The sequence below is a fragment of the Ylistrum balloti genome, unplaced genomic scaffold (genome assembly GCF_031769215.1).
Source record: "Ylistrum balloti isolate Yb309-2 unplaced genomic scaffold, AGI_CSIRO_Ybal_v1 Utg369724, whole genome shotgun sequence".
NCBI classification, from domain to species: domain Eukaryota; kingdom Metazoa; phylum Mollusca; class Bivalvia; order Pectinida; family Pectinidae; genus Ylistrum; species Ylistrum balloti.
The window spans coordinates 389,427-410,731 of NW_026781942.1; the positions used below are offsets into that span (position 1 = coordinate 389,427).

Below are 21,305 nucleotides of genomic sequence, written 5' to 3' on the forward strand. Positions count from 1 at the left end.
ACATTAGAAATGAGTCAAGGTCATTTATTTGAAAAAAAAAACCCAATATACTTCCAGCTAGCTACAGACCAAATTATCAGCACCCTGGGCCGTTTGGTCATTGAGAAGTTCTTTCAAGATTTTTTACTCATTTGATCCCCCGTGACCTTGAAAGTGGGTCAAGGTTATTCATATAAACAATCTTGGTGGTCCTTTCTTCCAGTGTGCTAAAGGTCCAATATCATTACGATTGGTCTTTCCCTTACTGAGAAGAAGTCATTTGACCCGTGTGACTTTGAGAGTATGACGAGGTATTTCACGTAAACAAATTTTGTAGCCCTCCATCCCAGCATGTTACAGGCCCATTATAAGTGGCCTGGGCCTTTCCGTTACTGAGAAGTTGTTTAAAGTGAAAAGTCGATGCTGGACGGACGACGGACGCCGCACCACGGCATAAGCTCACTTGGCCCTTCTCTGAAAATAAGATTGGATATCATTGTTCTTGAAATCACTTGGTGGATTGGTTTGGAACTACCACTCGGTTAAAGATCAGAGGTTAAGGAACCATATTTTCAGAAGAAACCAGGCCTCTCAGAGTGTTTTACAACTTACAACATTGCTTCATATATATTGGTTCGGAATTCGCTCGCAGTTGTCTTTATAGTAATTTATCTACTATGGTGAATTGACTTCTAGAGACGTGACACTAGGTAAATTCGGTTGAAAATTATCTCACATTCGGAGATACGAAAGTGAAAATCATCTTGCATCCAAGTATATTGAATCAACTACAAATGTGGTCTTATAACCTACGACTGATTATCATAAATGTTCTGCATTCATTCATTACATTGATTAATTACAAAGGTTCCCTTTGGTCCCATTCCACCGGAAACACTTTATCGGTAAAATCTGACAGAGTGGCATCATCCATTTAGTATCAGGTGATAAAAAGTTCCTTTCTGGTCCAATAAGAAATGACTCTAGCTTTTGGACAGATCAACTTAGTATTACCCGATATATCTTGGTAAAAAGGTTACTATTTCATATGTCTAAGATGTGTATCTTACAATTTTCCAGGTATGACCTCCATTCTTACCGACTCCAACTTGAGTCTGGCTTTCCGAAGTAATCATGACATCAGTAGGACTCGAGAAGTTGCTGATTCCCAAGACGTTCCGAACAGATTTTTCTCTCGGATAAAGCAGGATTCATTGTACAGGAAAAAGATCCTCAACACATTATGTTTATATGGATCTTTCATAGGGATGGTATTGCTATAAATTTTGTCTTGTCCATATTGAAATGATTCAGCAAAGAACATACAATACCCACACTGTTGATAGGTGAAAATTCACTTTAACTCGTAACAGATCCTATTTCCTCTTAACAGAAACAGCATATTTTAACATATTTGAGAAATGTTTACAATAAGTTAGAAGAAAGGAATACTGATCAACTTTATTTATAACTGATACCAAAACTGAAACACCAGTGTTGTAGTACTCCATGAAAACAACATATACTCCAATATACTACCTAAGTGTAGTGTCTTATTCTAGCACTTTGAAAATAGTACCTTGATCTACCACTTTGGTTAAATTTGAGAATAGTACCTATCTAGCAGATTTCTTCAGGAAACATTGAAAAATATGTATTGTAGCCTCTGTTGATTACATATTTAGCCAAACGTCTGTAATCTTTGAGTATTCCTGAAACTGTCAGTAGCAACATCGATCGCATTGCTCACACAACTGCACTTTTGTGAATAGCCTTATGCGATTGAATTCAAATATATTAAGTTTCAATAATACAATATATATATATATAATGTTTAATTGAAATAACTGAGTGTTTCATCTACTGAAATATGTTTATCATGGAATGTTTGAATCCCCCCTCCTTCCACCGTGATCTTTGTTTTGTTAATGTCGGTAATGGATTATTCAAGTTGCAAATTTTTGAGGCATTCTGCATAAATTCTTTACAAATATTGGTATCATTATTGTGACTTCATTTAGATTAACTGTCTCCGAATCTTTAATGATGTCAGATAATGACTTAGTTCTGCCCTAGAGACAAGTATACCATAACATCGTGGTAAAGACTTGCTTTAGCATGCTGAATTAAAACGAACCCTAATTATCGGCCAAAGTAGTTATCATAAATACGTTGCAGTATCAGGTAATATTGACCTTTTGTTAAAGGTTGCAATTCCTTGTGCTTCGACTATTTCTTGCTACATCTAAGGACACAACCGCGTCTCCACAATTGGTACGTTTCTCTTTCTCCTGCGATACATAAACCACCACGTGTATTAAGCGATGATCTTCATTTTAGATTCCGTGGACACCTCTCTACCAACTGAGTTTTCGCGTTTCTCTAATCTATCTCCCAGTCAGCTAAAATCAAAGTACCGGAAGTACTCTAAACGAACATTATTTTAAAGTACAATCACTTGCTAAATTAGAAATTTGATAATATGTAGTACATATAACCAATAAAGCTCATGCTCTTTTACTTAATGCTAAATATAAAGGAGAGACGTGGAAGTTAGTTTTAAAGTTATAAAATCCTCCTTTATCTGGATTATTAGCAACTTGCTAAACTAATATGTACAGTCTTTAGACTAAATATCATTCATCTTATGATGATTTGACTCTGGCGATCTTGCTTAATAATAAAATGAAATATTTGCCTATAAGATGCATTCTAGTTAAAATGGTACCTTGACCTTTGAAATGAGGACCCAGTTAACTTCTCTTTGATTTGTGTATGTACATATATGTAGTTTATGTTAATTTCCATTTGATTTCAGTTAGTTATTTAGCCGTAACACATCTATATGCTAGTTTCCACAGCAAGAAATCATTGCTCTCAATATTGCAGGAGTATGCTTTTGGGCGAATATCTTTGGCATTTTGTTTGTTGACAAGAAGTAAATTGATGATGTTGATATATTACTTAGTAGTTTAAACATTTATTGAATATTTCAAAAATATTACACATACCATCAACATATTTACCATTTGGAAAAAACTATAATCTGACCCTTGTGTCTTTGATAGTGGGCCAGGATCATTCATCTGAGCAAACTCGATAATCCTTCAATAAAACATTGCATCTGGTCAAATATCATGACCCTACTATCTGGACTATGTAGGGGTACTAGTCGTGGTACTGGCATATAGGGTCTTTAGTTTATTGAGAAAAAGTAGAAAATGTTGACGACGCAAAGACGTTGTTCTATCAACTTTAAGATACGGTATCAGTCTTTCCAGACCAATCAATATAAAAGCTGATTGTCGGAACATTTAAGACTATCTGTACATATATTTAAAGTGTTATTAATTTTGAATATCTGATCTATTGTGTACATAGATTTATAAAAACGCTGGACAAAAGGTGATCATAACAGGACCTAATAATCCACATTTCAGTTCGTATAATTAATATGTTTTTTTGTTTTGTTTTTTTTTTAATGACATCATTCTTTTATTTTCCAACAGTTTATCATCTATATCTAGTAGTATGTTTATTCAACAGACAACCCATGAGATTATAAACCATGATTTATGACTGGTGTTCAATGGATTTCGTGACCGGCTACAATATTGTGCTTAACTTATCCTTATAAAAACACCACTTGAATTCATCGGAATTTATACAGAATTAACAACCAAGTTGTCTCTATCCAGGCTTGGGACGGCTAACGATAAATTGCTATGTTTTTTCATTATGAGGATATTGCCTTGTTTACATGTCACAATCATGAAATGTCTCCACCTTACATGTACACAACAGTGATTTTCGAAAAAAAATATATATTACTGGTAAGCATCATCTTAGAACCATTCCAGTCCAGATACAACTAAATTCCATAAGAGGAATTGGAAACGAAATTTCGAACGGATATTTTTTTTGACAACTCTGACTGATTACTAGAAAGGTGACTGGTCTACAACTTAATTTGTTCTGGTAGAATATAGTTTCCATCTCATGAGTTTTGTCTGTTGAATTGTTTTAAGAATTTTACTGTCACTGATTGGGAATAATTTACTTCCTACAGCACTCAGTCTTCTCAAAATATTTAGAAGATGAAATGTTAATGTTGTTTAAAGATGGTTAACATAAAGTAAAAATTGATATGTTATTACACTTTTAAAGGGCCAAAAGAAGATACCCCTGTCTATCAATAGCTAGGAGTCGCTTTATAGGGGTGGCATGCTTATGTTTTTGTAATTCATAAACTCCAAGGAAAATATTGAAAATATCATCAATAGAGAATGGTCGGGTCCATAATAATCAAAGTAGATTCTACTTATATTTGATCATCAATGATTTGGGATGGGCGTGCCTCCAATGGACATTTTTAATTGAAATTAATGTTGCAATGAACGATGATAAGTTATTAAGTCGAATAGAGGCACGGTTCAGAAAATACACATGCACTTGACGCTATTCTAAAATCATCTGATATTTGGAAATTGTTTCAACGCCCTGTCTAGATTTGGACTTTTCATTTGATAATTTATTATTTTCCTAAATCGCCTCCTAGGCTTGAAAATTTAGGCCCTTAGCATCACTGACGAGTCATAGAAGGACGAAACAGCTGTATGATGCAGTTTAAATCATTGTTTAGCTCTACTGTATCTTACTCTAAGTTATGAAAAGGTGCTATTCACTTTTGTCTTTTGTACAATCATTGATATGATAAGTACAATAGGATTTCGAGATTAAGTTTTAATTATCAATTGGGATATCTTACTCTGATTTATATCAACCTAGACGTCGGTGCATTTCCAGAGCCCAGAATTTTATTTCACAGCTTCTACATTTTCTAGAACAACATTAACATTATGCTCATTACTTAATAGATTATATGAAATATGTAGAAAGTTTTTGCACCAGTGAGAAAAACCCGGATATATTCTTCTAGATACAGATCTAGTATCCGATCACAGACGCGACTATCAGTAAACAAATGAACATAACCGCACGAATAAGACAAAACTAATGGACAAACAAAACGGTGATAAGACATGCAAACACTGCTGTAAAAAAAGCATAGCCTGATAAGTGTTCGTTTTTATAAACACGGTGTCCGAGGGGACGCCTATTTTGAGGAATGAGTATAGGAAAGGATTTCACGTGATACCTGTTCAATTTATACGTAACAGGACAACGATGTGGAAATTGTAATATTGTTTAGACCACAAAAATACCTACCTTAAATTGCGTGAAAAATGCGAAATTTGGATATATATATGTGTATACAAGGTGTCTTTTACTCCAGCGGTTATTTTGTATGTAACACGCTAGTAATGATATGTGTATTCTGTATAAACTGTAAGCTGCGGTAATATCACGTTCTATGTGTACTTGCAAACAATAAAAAGAAAGGTAGGTGACTGCATGTTATAAAGCATTTTGTTTGAAAGAAACGTTTGAATGTCAGCCATATTTGATTTCGCCCTTGGATTGAACCAGAAGTAGTATAGAGGGAATATTAGTAAAAAAAGACTGCCCTATAAAGTAATTGCAGTTAAGCTTATTCCGGATTATAATAAGAGAACATTAATGTCCATTTTAAAATCAGTCACGTTTATTAATATATTGATATTTTTGTATGATACATCTTGATTGAGAACGTCATAATTTACCCTGTATTTTTGCTTTTGTTCCAGAGTTTTGCCAAAGGTCAAATTGGACCCTCTTTCCTGGATCTACAAGCTATCGCCGGAGTAGGACTAAAGGGTGGATCTGGTATGCTGACCACCATGTATGTGGGATACATGTCTGGTGCGGTATTAGGCGGGATGTTGTACGACAAATTCCAACGATCTCTCCTTTTAGCCTATGCCAAGTTTCTATTAGCTTGCGCGGCAATAGCGATACCCTGGTGTTCCATATACTGGTTGATGGTGGTCGCTTTCTTCTTTCTAGGAGCGACAGTAGGGGCCACTGACGCCAGTAAGTACCCTAAATAAGTAACCTTAATCACTCAGATGATATTCTGTTGCAATTTACATAATGTTTGTTATTATTTCATTAAAGCACTGGAAATGTTTAAAAATCGAATCACTTCAGACGAAATATTTGTTCTCCTATTTCTAATTTGTCAGCTTCTGGCTTTCAACCTGCCGGTGGTGTGACATCGAGTTAATAGAACATGACAATAAGATAACACAGAAACGGAATATACTCGAAAATTATTCTTTTGTAGAAATGATAACATAAATAAGATATTTGAAATATCTAATGATTTACAACAAAAGGTAGCACATTGTTTATAATCAAAATTTCGACCTTCAAACATGATACACACTATAGTCGAGCCTCATTATCTTGAACTCGAAGACCCTCTTTAATTCGAAGTATTTCGTCTGTCCCGCTAGAGTTTTCACCAAACATTCGATCTCATTTAAATCGAATACTCTGATAATCAATGTTTTCCAAAGTCATGCCGTCTTCGAAATAACGAAGTATTGTATTTACTGTATTGCAAATCTTAAAATCGGCATTTAAATATATAAACACACGCACACACACACACACACACACACACACACACACACACACACACACACATATATATATATATATATAAACTAACGTTTGACAATCAATACTCTCTAACGAGATATAACACAAATCCCGATACCGTGTTAAATCACCCCTTTTCTTTCTTTTCAGTTGGTAATGCTGAGCTACAGTTTATCTGGGGTAAAGACGGTAAACGTTTTATGCAGTGTTTACATTTTATGTATTCGTTAGGCATAGCTCTTACACCTCTGATAACGATCATATTCATGGAAGATGCCCCGAATGGGATGTCGCCGGAAAAACAGACCGTTCAAGATGATCAGAATAGTAACTCGATGTTAAATTCAACAAACAGTCTTAATTCCACCTACATATTTAACAAATCGATAGAGCTGGATTTCTTACTTCAAAGTAACATATCTTACAATGGAAGTATTAAATTTGACAGAAAACACGAATTTGTGCGAAGTACCGAGTTATATAAAGCATATATCATTGCGGGTTGTGTAGTCATGATGATGTTTGTGATGCAATTGAGTTTCTTTTGTCGTTATGATAGAAACTCAAGTATGAAACAAAAAGAGGCCGAACATGTGACAGATACTAAATCAACACTGCCATTACTAATAAAGATCCAAGCCATTCTTCACATGGCGGGAATAATAGCTCTGATTTGTGGAATAGACGAAACCCAAGTTTCATTTCTAACTACATTCTGTGTCAAAGAATTTGATTGGACGAAAACCCAGGGCTCGCTGTTAACATCTTTGACCTGTTTCGTCGTTGCGGGAGGAAGATTTCTTGCGATATTTCTGGTTGGGATAATATCCCCAATAAATCTGGTAGGGATACATTGTGTACTAACACTGCTGGTATTTATTGGAATCTATGTGTGTACATTGTATAAATCTAATCTTGGACTCTGGATAGTCATGCCAATATTCGGATATGCCAAGGCGCCGATTTGTGCGTGTATATTCACCTGGACTGATGATGTTTTCTTGAATGTCACTGGTAAAATTTCATCAATTTTTTTCATCGTTATCACAACTAGTATGGCGGTCAATCCTTTAATACTTGGTTTTCTGATGGATAATTTTTCCAATATATGGTTTTGCTACCTCTTTCTCGGCGAAAGTGTACTGCTCGTGTTGTTGTTTGGCTCCGCCTTGTTGCTTACAAGACGCGTAAAACAGGTTTACGGCTGCAAGCACGACCACAAAACTGAAGTGAAAATAGCTGAAAACCTCTTAAACCAAAATCAGAAGGCAGCAAATCTATAATTTGATGTTATGTTCAGAGACTTGTCCTATGAAGGAAATTCCATTTTGGATATCTTTCCATTGTGTTGACATGATCAATTTTACTTTGATACAATATTATTGATTGAATTCGTATGATTTGGTGTTTTCTCCATACATGTTCAATCTGGAAATAATGTCCGGCACACATAAATGGCAATAGTTTCGGCTGTTTACAACAAGATAAAGTTACACTGACCATCATACAAACTGCTTAGATAGGTTTCAGGAAATGACTTATATAGTCAGGGAACGAACTAATACATGAACATGTGTAGTAGATCAACAACGACAGAATACCTCTGGCCACTGGTCAATACATAGTTGTTCACGGTAAATGTCAGTACTAAATTAACACAGGCAGATACATTGTGATGAAACATCTGACTTATGTCTAGCACAATTTTGAATAATTTTGTCTTACATATTAACTTGTAATAGTTCATGACGAGTTATAGTTCACGCTTCATACCAGACTATGCAACGATATGTGAACCAGGAGGCTTACCCACAAACACACAGTCTGGGAATGGACGAGAGAACATGAGCGTGCATTCACTCAACTGAAAGAGATATAATCCGTGAAGACAACAGTAGCATACTTCGACCCCGCTAAAGACACGAAAGTAATAGTAGATGCAAGCCCGGTAGGTCTTGGTGCAGCCTTAACACAATCACAAAGTGGTGGTCTACGCGAGCCGTGCCCTCACAGACGTGGAAAGAAGATACAGTCAAACAGAGCGAGAAGCACTTGGTGTTGTTCGGGCATGTGAGCATCTGAATGCTTACCTATGTGGAGCACCTGAGTTTACAGTAATAACAGATAAGCCCCTGGAAAAAATTGGGAAACCCCTAAACCAACTCTACGAATCGAAAGATGGGGATTTTGCCTACAGCCGTATGAACTGAAAATGAAATACTGACCTGGTGAAGAAAACACAGCTGACTTCCTCTCATGACATCCACGTGAAGGAACTGTCTGTTCTATTCGCGAGGAAAAGGTTGCTGAATACTATGTCAACTTTATAGCTGAAACATCCGTCCCCAAGGCAATGACAATAGATGAAATAAAAGCAGCAACTGTGAAAGACGAGACACTCATGAAAGCAATCGAGCTGACCAGGAACGGTCAATGGTACACTAACAAAGATCTCTCTGAAGTGACTGACAATGATGAAGTGGAACTGAGTGCACTGAGGAGTGTACGCGATGAACTTACCGTTCACACTGACAATGTGTTGTTACGAGGATCTAGAATAGTTATACCCAGTGAATTAAGAGACAGAGCTGTCAAAATAGCTCACGAGGGACACCAAGGGATAACTTAAACAAAATCGTTTATCCGGTCGAAAATTTGGTTTCCAAACATTAATGAAGAAGTGGAAAAGGCAACAGAGAAATGCATGGCATGTCAAGCTACTTCAAAACCAACCAAACTCTGTAAACCACTTAAGATGAGTCTTTTACTCTCCGGACCATGGGAAAGATTTAGCGCTGAATTTTGCGGACCTCTCCCTTCAGGAGACTACCTGTTCGTCATCGTCGACGAATACTCCAGGTACCCGGTAGTAGAAACTGTCAAAAGTGTCTCGTCAGCCACAACAATTCCCGTTCTGGACAAAGTGATCAGCATGTTTGGTATCCCCAAAGGTATAAAAACAGATAACGGTAGTTCATTCAACTCCAGCCAGTTTGCCAAATATGCAGAGAACATTGGATTCGATCACCGAAAGATCACTCCTTGTTGGCCCAGAGCGAATGCCCAAGCTGAAGCGTTCAACAAACCACTGATGAAAACGATTAAAGACTCTCACCTGGAACATAAAAACTGGAAACAGGAAATGTACAAATTCCTTCGACAACACAGAGCAACTCCTCACTATACCAGTGGACTAGCTCCGCATAGGTTGATGTTCTCCAGAGAGCCAAACACCAAGTTACCCGAAATCCCACAGACCAAATGTAAGCCTGAACATGTGGTGGTTGAGGAAATCTTGCACAACAAAGATAGCTTGGGGAAGTCAAAAATGAAATCACTACTGTACTGTACTATTGTAACCGGAATTGAGGTTCGAGATTAATATAATAAAAAAACCCGCCATAAAACCATGTGGTTATGTGTTGATTGAGAGTCCCAGAAATGCTACATTAGTTGTAGAAATTTTCATTTTACCAAGCCTCTGAAGAGGGAAAATGCAAGAATTTGGCGAGTTACATCAATTTCATATGCAATGAAATCGAACGTAAGATTCCATTTATCGCATGACTTGCGAGAACACTGCCAGGAGACTTTAGTCACCGAGGTTTGCCTTATTATGCATGCCATTTTTAAATTCATTCGAATAATTGCACGGTTCAGAACATGCACACGTACTTGACCTTATCATCATTTATATGACAATTACGAGAAATAGTATGGGTCTAGTGCACCTTCCCATCTAGATTTTTCCTACAATTTCCTGAGTCGCCTCATATGTTTTCAAACATCTGTATGATGTAGCATTACTGCCAAGTCCTAGAAGGACGAAACAGTTGTATGATGTAGCATCACTGACGAGTCCTAGAAGGACGAAACAGCTGTATATGTCATCGTCCCAACCATAATTCTGTAGGCCTACATTTTATCTGTTTATAAGTATGAAATAATATCCCAGTTATTCTGAACATTTCGTACATGTATTTAATGAAATAATTTCGATAATATCTAAACTAAATACTGTCTATTTATTTTTCTTAATAATTCCACGTAAAAGATTTAATTACGGATTCTCCGGATCCGAGTTCTTAATATTTGAATTTAGTCTCGCGAGAAAGGAAATGTACATATAAGCGAGAGCAGTAGTGTAGATTTCGGCAGGTCGATAATTGTTTGTATGGGGTTAGCCAGCGCAAAATACAGTTTGCGGTAAGTTTGTTAACCTTTACAACACCCTTATATTCCAATGTTTACCCGGAATCTGTTGTGTTTGGTATTTGGGCCGAATATTAAGAGATACATGTATATGCTTATAACGGCCGATGAGCACAGTTCAAGATACATATGTTATGGGTTTAGAATAACTAATATTTGTGAATTGGATTATGTATTTAGTTATTATAAGCAGAAATGGTCAGTTTATTTATCAGAAATTAAGGCTAGAATTTGCTAATGGAATTATATCAGTTAATTAGCTACGGACAGTATTATATGGTTGTAATAACAGAATATTTATGTATATTATGAGATACTAAATGAATATATGTATAGCTTAGTAATAGGAATGGGATATTTGGTTAGACATGGTTATATCATGTAATTACAGTTCTACCCCATGATGTTGGTGAGGACGATGATGATACTACTGGTACAAAAATGGTACATGTTTGTGTCCTATGTGGGCCAAGATAGCTGTTGCTAACGTACTGTGTGGGCAAGGCGGTGTATCCTGATACCATGTCCTGTGTGGGCAGTCCTGTAATCATATGAGGTCTGGTGTGGACTGTTGCTGTATACAGTCTGGAGGTAGACAGACCTATCTACTGTATATGCTGTCCTAATCATCATCATCATCATCATCACTCTTTATTCCTCAATCATGAGAGTATACAAATTAAGAAAAGAATAAGAAACTTATGCAATACAAAAGTGGTTAATACATATTTCGTTTTACGCTCTTTTGGTCATTGTTCTTTGGGGAAGGGTATATTCACCCTTACATTGAAACTGAAAACGTTACATCAGGTCTGCGGCATTGAAATATATCTGTGCCGATTTCCATAGGAAGTAAGCACTGTCTTGTGCAAATTCACAGCACACAGTTTTGTCATCAAAATCAGGACTGTCTAAGGTTCCTTTCAACAGAGTAATAACGAGTTCTTCCTCTGTCATTTGAGACATTAGCACATATGGTTGAACACCATAGTAGTTTATTACTTTGTCCATAAAGGTGTCTCTTAAGGGGAATGTCACATTGCAGTCCGTAACGAAATGCCGAATGACGTCATGGAAGGGTTTCCCGCACTTGCTGCATATTTTACCTTGTTCTGTTGGTGGGCAGGTTATAATTTTGCAAATATATAATATTATTTCCTTGTCTGTGTTTTCTGCCTTTAACATATCATAAGGCTTACTATATATCAAATGTACGTGTTTAAAACGATTAAAATCTCGATCGCAGTTCATTCTTGCTTTTAGTAGTGTGTTTTCGCGTATATCTATCGCTGCGTTTACAATGTATTTCCACTTGCGTCGTGGTGGGAAATTTCCATCCACTGCGTATTGGTTTATATATGATGTTAACTTGTACTTTTGGAGAATGTCAATTATATCTGGCACGAATCCACCCTGTTTCTTGGACCTTTCGTCGTGTTCTAAAAATTTTAAAAGTCTACGAATGAAAATTTGCTTGGTTATACTATTTGGCGGGTTACTGATGAGACAGTGTAGAAAGTTAAGTTTCCTCTTTTCAATTTCACTATTAATTCTATTAATGCCTAGAATAGTTTCACACATATCCGACCTAGAAGATTTTCTGACATTAAAAATCAGTTTGGCAGCGTAATGCTGGAATATATCTAATTGTTCTTTGTCTTTCACTGTTAGGTTATTCCACATCTCCGATCCATTTAGGACAGCTGGTAGTATTACTTTCTTATAAATGCTTACGGATGTTAGTGGTTTAGTGTGTGCACAGTCTGATCCCATGCGAGTAATTGCATGCAACATGTTCCGACCTTTTTTGCAGGCTTTTCCCACAGCATTTGAACATTTCCGGTCAGCTGATACATCAATTCCTAGGTGAACCTCTGAATTCACAATTTTGATGGTATCGCCATTCAATGTCCACGGGATGTTTGTTATACACGACTTAAAGGAAATAATAGAGCATTTCGAGGAAATGAATGTAAAATTCCATCTTTTAGCGTATTCGCCAGCTATGTTCAATAGACACTGAAGAGCTTTTGGACTAGTACTTATAAGTGCGATAGCATCAGCAAGGGATGGGTTAGCACACTTAATCGATAAGATTTTAACGCCAGCTTCCGATGTTTCCAGTTGACTAAGTAAGTCATTTATGTGTATTGAATACAAAAAAGTTGATATAACCACCCCTTGTCGCACTGACCTATTCATGCTGAACCACCTTGATTGAACATTGTTATGGACGACAGCACTAAGAATTCCTTGATAAGAGTTACACAACATCTTGAAAAGATTTCCCGTTACACCAAGCTCATACAACTTATGGAATATACCTTTATGCTGCACGGTATCAAATGCTTTGTATGTGTCTAAAAAGGCAACACAGACATTACTATTCTGTTCCAGGTTTTCATTTATACATTCCCGAAGGTTAAATGATGCCGTCATGCAGCTTTTACCTTTTTGGAACCCTTGTTGCTGTTTGTTAGGGAATTCGATATTCTCCGTTTCCATCCAGCGAATAATGCGATCACGAATAACCTTTTCCATCAGTTTGTATAGTACAGGAAGTAACGAAATTGGGCGGTAATTATTCGGGTCGTTCTTCTTTTTGTGTCCACCTTTAAATATCGGAACTATAAGTCCCATTTTCCATGTTTTCGGTATTCTTCCAGATAATCGAATGCAATTGAACAGTTCACATATTTTGTCTAACAGCCGTTTCCCGCCATATCTAATATGTTCATTTGTAATGTTATCTATACCGGGTGATTTGTTGAGCTCTAACTGTCGTACACACATGTTGATCTCGTCAAACGTAAACGGGGAGTCTAATTCGTCGACGTATATATACCGAAGTTGGAAGTCCATTTTTCTTTTTAAATCATCCCCGTACAGTTTTTCAAAGAAGTCTGCAAAAATGTTTGCAATTCCAATAGGGTCCCTACAGATAGTATCACCAAGTGTTAGTGCCGTACATATGTCTGGAGAAGGGTTCTTGCGTTTCCGTATTGTCCTCCAGAATAATCTGATATCTAATTCAGCTGTATTGTCGAGATCATTGTTGACATTGTCTATGTATGTTTTATGTGCTTTTTGATGCGTGTTCCGGAACATGTTTTTAGCCTCTTTGTAGTCTTTATATGTTTTATTTTGCATTCCGCGCGGCCTGTTTTCATTTATCCATAACTGCCTTTTATAAAGAGCAGCGTTATGTGTGCTTTCAATATCCGATGTCCAGTACGGTTTTAAATACTGTTTGAACTGACGCTTTGGAATTGTTTCGCCTGACGACAGTAACATACACAATGATATTTGTTCACATAACGCGTCTATACCAAGTTGTGTGGACAAATCGAAATCCTGAACTTTATTAAGTTTTTCCGTAAGAGCTAACTGGTACGAGATTATGTGTTCTACACTTGCTTTATTCCATGATGTATGATTTTTGTGGGTATTTTCTTTTACCCCGGAGTATGAATTACTGAAATCTAGCGAACAGACAATTGGTAAATGGTCGGATACTATTTCAATATCGCCGTCGTCTAAAATTCGGTTATATGTAATATTCGCAATCGTTGATTGGTCTGTGAATATATAATCTAGCGTCGAATGACAGGATCTGAACGTGTAGTCCTGGCCAGTTCTTGAAGAATGGTTGTTAAGAACACACAGGTTGAGATCATGAACAAGAGTTTTCACCGCGCCTGCCTTTTGTCTTGCAATAGAATACGTCGGATTGTCCAAAATTCTTGCATTGAAATCTCCCGCTATGATAAGTTTTCCTCGTTGATCATAGAACGTTAGTAGATCATGTAATACTTGTAAAGTTTCGCGATATGCATTTATGTCGCTATCACTTTGCATGTACACACCAAATATATATACGGGACTATCTGGAGTTATACCTGCGATTTCAACTGCAACTATGCGTTCGTTTGGTACATCGTCTAGTTTCCGAATGCCATATAGCAGAGACTTTTTAATTAAAAATGCGACTCCTGTCCCACATTTGAAGTTGTCGCAACAGTTTGCAAATAATGCATAGTAATTTCCATCGATACAGTCTAAATACTCGTGTGCCTTGTAGCACAATTTATGTTCTGTAATAGCCAGAACGTCACAATCTGTTTCCCGTAGCAGTTTTGCAACGCATTTGCTTGAGGAGAAAATTCCTCTGACGTTCCAGGTCATTACAGTAAATACCATTACAATTGCGAGAAATACTATCTTTTTCATACGGAATACCTAGGAGTACTGGAGACGGTTCAGGTTTTGTACACTAGTAAAAGTTGTCGCGTGCATCGTTATAGTTCCAAGAATGTTCATTTTCTCTGCTGTATCTGTTGTAGTATTCGTCGTTATCATCGCCCCAAGAGTCTTTCACGCGTGCATTGTCTTGTAACGCCCTCGATCGTGATCTGTTCTCGTTTTGCTGCTGGGACTCAAGTTTTTCCTGCCATTCCTTGTTGCTAAACCAAGGCCTACAAACCACACTATCTGGTCAGAATCCAGGACTGTCCAGTATGTCGGCGTTACTGGGTTCAACATTTATCTTGGCCGTAAATGACCCAAATCGTTTTGCGAAAATCCGTATATCAGTAACTTTAACGCCTTTTCTGCGTAGATAATTGACGATACCAGTCTTAGTTGTTTGGTGTCCAATACCACTGAGGTAAAACCTTGCTGCCCGTTTTCGCCTTTGTACACCAACAAATATGTCTGTATCCTCCTTGGTTACATTTGTGTTGGGCCTATTTTGCCTATAATTGCCCAGCTGTCGCGATTGCCTTATGTCGCCCGCCGTAGATTCCGTTGCATCTCTAGCTGATCTATGATAGTCCCTATTCGATTCATTGTGTTGGATAGTTTTATCCTTGGATTTTGTTAGTGTTTTACTCATAACTTTTGGTACACACGCATTTGTTTCGTCCGTCGTAGCGTCACCCGTAGACCTATCCTGATACTGGTTGCTTGGATTTCGGTCAGTATTGGCGTCCATACTATCTGCGCGCTGTATTGGTCGTCGCGGTTCATTGGTCACCGACCTCGTCGTCTCATCTTCACCTGTATAAGGGCTGGGCACGTTACCGTAAGGAACGTTGTTCTGACTACCTATAACTACATCGGAGTACAACTTCACACTATTCATTCCTGTAACAACGGTCGAGAAAATGCTTTGCAGTTCTGAAACGTTATCGCGAAGTCCTTTGTTTTCCATTCGCAGATCATCCAATATTTTCAACATCTGGCATTCATTTTTGTGGCTCTCTTTCAAAGAGGCCTCAACAGTTTTTAGTCGTTCACATATAGAATGAAGAACACTTCTGTTGTCTATATCGGAAAGTTTATTTACAGAAATATTTGGTCCTTTTGGTTCGTTTCTTTTGTGTTGGGTGGTATGCAGAGGAGTTCCCATTATCAGACTATCCGATAGTATTCCATTAGTCGACTCCGACGTCGTTTTACCCTTGCTACATACGCTTTCGATATCGGTCGAATCTCCAAGTATAAAAGCCTGTATTATGTAACAGTCTCTTCCATATTTAACATGATTCTGGCTACTTGTTGTGGTTTTTCTCGTTGCAAGCTTACCTTTGGGACAACCGGGGATATCCCTAGCTCGACTCCACAAAATATTTCTGTACCAGCTAATTGCCCCTTTGGACCCCTTACATAGTTCAGTTATTGTCTTTACATATTGCTCTCGGGGGAGATGTAGTAAAGCTTTATCCAGTTTATCAACAAAATCCTTGTTATAGGGCAAACGTTCAGACTGGGGGAACATCTGACTGTTGGTCGGGGAATATAGCAAATCGACACTATGGGTAGGGCTTCGGGTTGGACTTTCGCTGAGCTGATTAGCGCTCAGATCTGTGTATACTAATGGAATATCTTCGACATACTCTTCGTTTTCGTTTCGAATGGGAACATTCGTGCCAACCTCGCACTCCGCCATATTCGTAACGCTAAGGTGATCAGTACAAAACCACGAATCAGCACACAGATTGGTAGGCTGAACCAAGTACAGTTGGCAAACTACCTTGCCGAACTGGTATTGAACAGGTAATGAATTAGAGAGTTTGGCAAAGTACTTTATATATGATTTTCCTGATTTTACTAAGTCCGACTGAAGAGGGTACCTCTCCTAACTTCCTACTCACCTCACTAATATAAAGGTTGCTTATCTAAATTTCCACACTGTATAGACACACAGGTAGGTACAGGAACGTAGAGCTGAGTAGTTCTCATCGATACAGGTACGTTTCATTGTATTTGTCTTTTTCCTCCAAAAGTCACATTCTACAATATTCCAGCATAAAATTTATACATCAATGTGAAGAACGTCCTCCATTCATACCGCATGACAGATACCATGAAATTCCATCATGAATTAATTACCATCGTTATTACATGGAATCACGGAGCAGAAGGAAACATGTCTGACACGTTAGGCAACCTATACTCTGTTTACCAGAGACTTGTGTAGATGCTTGACTGTATAGACTGTATTATATATTTCTATAATTATAGTGTGAGTGTGTTTATGAGTGAGTGAGTAGGGTGGGCTTAATTATGTTAGGGGATATATCTTGTTATGTGTATATAGTGTAATAAACTTGTACACATTGTATTTTGGTTGTTTGAGCCATTCTTTGCAAGTCGCGCTCGTCCAGGTTACAGTTTAATGTAGCTTAACTGACGTGTCCTAGGACGAAAGAAACATCTGTATGATGTAGCATCACTGAAGAGTCCTAGAAGGACGAAACAGTTGTATGATGTAGCATCACTGAAGAGTCCTAGAAGGACGAAACAGTTGTATGATGTAGCATCACTGACGAGTCCTAGAGGGCCGAAACAGCTGTATGATGTAACATCACTGACGATTGCTAGAGGGCCGAAACAGCTGTATGATGTAGCATCACTGAAGAGTCCTAGAGTACCGAAACAGCTGTATGATGTAACATCACTGACGATTCCTAGAGGGCCGAAACAGCTGTATGATGTAACATCACTGACGAGTCCTAGAAAGACGAAACAGCTGTATGATATAACGTCACTGACGAGTCCTAGAGGGACGAAACAGCTGTGTGATGTAGCATCACTGACGAGTCCTGAAAGGGCGAAACAGCTGTATGATATAACATCACTGACGAGTCTCAGAGGGCCGAAACAGCTATATGATGTAACATCACTGACGAGTCCTAGAAGGAGGACGAAACAGCTGTATGATATAACATCACTGACGAGTCCTAGAAAGACGAAACAGCTGTATGATATAACGTCACTGACGAGTCCTAGAGGGACGAAACAGCTGTGTGATGTAGCATCACTGACGAGTCCTGAAAGGGCGAAACAGCTGTATGATATAACATCACTGACGAGTCTCAGAGGGCCGAAACAGCTATATGATGTAACATCACTGACGAGTCCTAGAAGGAGGACGAAACAGCTGTATGATATAACATCACTGACGAGTCCTAGAAGGATGAAACAGCTCGGTGTTAGTTTTGTTCTGTGGTTCTGTTGTATCAAATATATGTGTTTTTAAAGGTGTGTCTTTTGTACAAATGAATCGGAATACATCACTAAGATTATCATCACTGTACCCCTACCTCACATTCCGATAACAACATTGAGTATGTCGTTATCACAAGTTTCTCCAATATCAGTACCTGGCGACAACCATTATCTGAGCCTGGTAGTAGCAAGGGTTTCCTCTCCGAATTGTTGGTCGGTTATCCGGCCACACAAGTTCCCGTTTATCAACGTGCAGCTCTTTTGATATTATTGGTCCAATATGCAACCTGCATCCCTGCACCGCATACCCATTCTGATTGGCTAAATCTATGGTATATGCGCAGTAAGGTCGGAACGTCTTCCGGCAACTCATCAGGATCCGGTCGTCTCGAAAGTAAACATCCCTGTAAACCCAGATTGCACCGGTGCTAGCGACTAAACGACGGGAAGTACACGCCGAACAGTAGCTGGACTCCTAGAGGACTAGTCATGCTGTAATATATAACAGTAGCTGGACTATGTAGGGTAGGGGTACTAGTCATGCTGTAATATATAACAGTAGCTGGACTATGTAGAGGTACTAGTCGTGCTGTAATATATAACAGTAGCTGGACTATGTAGAGGTACTAGTCGTGCTGTAATATATAACAGTAGCTGGACTATGTAGGGGTACTAGTCATGCTGTAATATATAACAGTAGCTGGACTATGTGGTACTAGTCATGCTGTAATATATAACAGTAGCTGGACTATGTAGGGGTACTAGTCATGCTGTAATATATAACAGTAGCTGGACTAGGTAGGGGTACTAGTCATGCTGTAATATATAACAGTAGCTGGACTATGTAGGGGTACTAGTCATGCTGTAATATATAACAGTAGCTGGACTATGTAGAGGTACTAGTCATGCTGTAATATATAACAGTAGCTGGACTATGTAGAGGTACTAGTCATGCTGTAATATATAACAGTAGCTGGACTATGTAGAGGTACTAGTCATGCTGTAATATATAACAGTAGCTGCTGGACTATGTAGGGGTACTAGTCATGCTGTAATATATATAACAGTAGCTGCTGTAATATATAACAGTAGCTGGGTAGGGGTACTAGTCATGCTGTAATATATAACAGTAGCTGGACTATGTAGAGGGGTACTGTAATATATAGTCATGCTGTAATATATAACAGTAGCTGGACTATGTAGGGGTACTAGTCATGCTGTAATATATAACAGTAGCTGGACTATGTAGGGTAGGGGTACTAGTCATGCTGTAATATATAACAGTAGCTGGACTATGTAGGGGTACTAGTCATGCTGTAATATATAACAGTAGCTGGACTATGTAGGGGTACTAGTCGTGCTGTAATATATAACAGTAGGTGGACTATGTAGGGGTACTAGTCGTACTGTAATATATAACAGTAGCTGGACTATGTAGGGGTACTAGTCGTGCTGTAATATATAACAGTAGCTGGACTATGTAGGGTAGAGGTACTAGTCATGCTGTAATATATAACAGTAGCTGGACTATGTAGGGTAGGGGTACTAGTCATGCTGTAATATATAACAGTAGCTGGACTATGTAGGGTAGGGGTACTAGTCATGCTGTAATATATAACAGTAGCTGGACTATGTAGGGGTACTAGTCGTACTGTAATATATAACAGTAGCTGGACTATGTAGAGGTACTAGTCATGCTGTAATATATAACAGTAGCTGGACTATGTAGGGTAGGGGTACTAGTCATGCTGTAATATATAACAGTAGCTGGACTATGTAGGGTAGGGGTACTTGTCATGCTGTAATATATAACAGTAGCTGGACGATGTAGGGGTACTAGTCGTGCTGTAATATATAACAGTAGCTGGACTATGTAGTGGGACTAGTCATGCTGTAATATATAACAGTAGCTGGACTATGTAGAGGTACTAGTCGTGCTGTAATATATAACAGTAGCTGGACTATGTAGGGGTACTAGTCATGCTGTAATATATAACAGTAGCTGGAGTATGTAGGGGTACTAGTCGTGCTGTAATATATAACAGTAGGTGGACTGTAATATATAACAGTAGCTGGACTATGGGGTACTAGTCATGCTGTAATATATAACAGTAGCTGGACTATGTAGGGGTACTAGTCAAGCTGTAATATATAACAGTAGCTGGACTATGTAAGGTAGGGGTACTAGTCATGCTGTAATATATAACAGTAGCTGGACTATGTAGGGTAGGGGTACTAGTCATGCTGTAATATATAACAGTAGCTGGACGATGTAGGGTAGGGGTACTAGTCATGCTGTAATATATAACAGTAGCTGGACTATGTAGGGGTACTAGTCATGCTGTAATATATAACAGTAGCTGGACTATGTAGGGTACTAGTCGTGCTGTAATATATAACTGTAATATATAATGCTGTAATATATAAGTAGTAGCTGGACTGTAATATATAACAGTAGCTGGACTATGTAGGGGTACTAGTCATGCTGTAATATATAACAGTAGCTGGACTATGTAGAGGTACTAGTCATGCTGTAATATATAACAGTAGCTGGACTATGTAGGGGTACTAGTCATGCTGTAATATATAACAGTAGCTGGACTATGTAGGGGTACTAGTCATGCTGTAATATATAACAGTAGCTGGACTATGTAGGGGTACTAGTCATGCTGTAATATATAACAGTAGCTGGACTATGTAGGGGTACTAGTCATGCTGTAATATATAACAGTAGCTGGACTATGTGTATGCTGTAATATATAACAGTAGCTGGTACTAGTCATCCTGCTGTAATATATAACAGTAGCTGGACTATGTAGGGGTACTAGTCATGCTGTAATATATAACAGTAGCTGGACTATGTAGGGGTACTAGTCATGCTGTAATATATAACAGTAGCTGGACTATGTAGGGTAGGGGTACTAGTCATGCTGTAATATATAACAGTAGCTGGACTATGTAGGGGTACTAGTCATGCTGTAATATATAACAGTAGCTGGACTATGTAGGGGTACTAGTCATGCTGTAATATATAACAGTAGCTGGACTATGTAGAG

The 21,305-nt window shown here is 38.1% G+C and overlaps 2 protein-coding genes across 2 annotated transcripts; both read left to right on the forward strand.

Moving 5' to 3' along the window:
* The first annotated feature begins 1,061 nt into the window (after positions 1–1,061).
* LOC132565482 (sodium-dependent glucose transporter 1A-like) lies at positions 1,062–7,808 on the forward strand. The gene is made up of 3 exons (XM_060230133.1): positions 1,062–1,250; positions 5,667–5,952; positions 6,676–7,808. The coding sequence occupies exons 1-3, from the start codon at positions 1,062–1,064 to the stop codon at positions 7,806–7,808; spliced, it is 1,608 nt and encodes a 535-aa protein (XP_060086116.1).
* Positions 7,809–9,229: 1,421 nt separating this feature from the next.
* On the forward strand, positions 9,230–9,907 carry LOC132565483 (uncharacterized protein K02A2.6-like). Its single transcript, XM_060230134.1, has one exon. It carries the CDS (start codon positions 9,230–9,232, stop codon positions 9,905–9,907), a length of 678 nt encoding a protein of 225 aa, XP_060086117.1.
* The last annotated feature ends 11,398 nt before the right edge of the window (positions 9,908–21,305 follow it).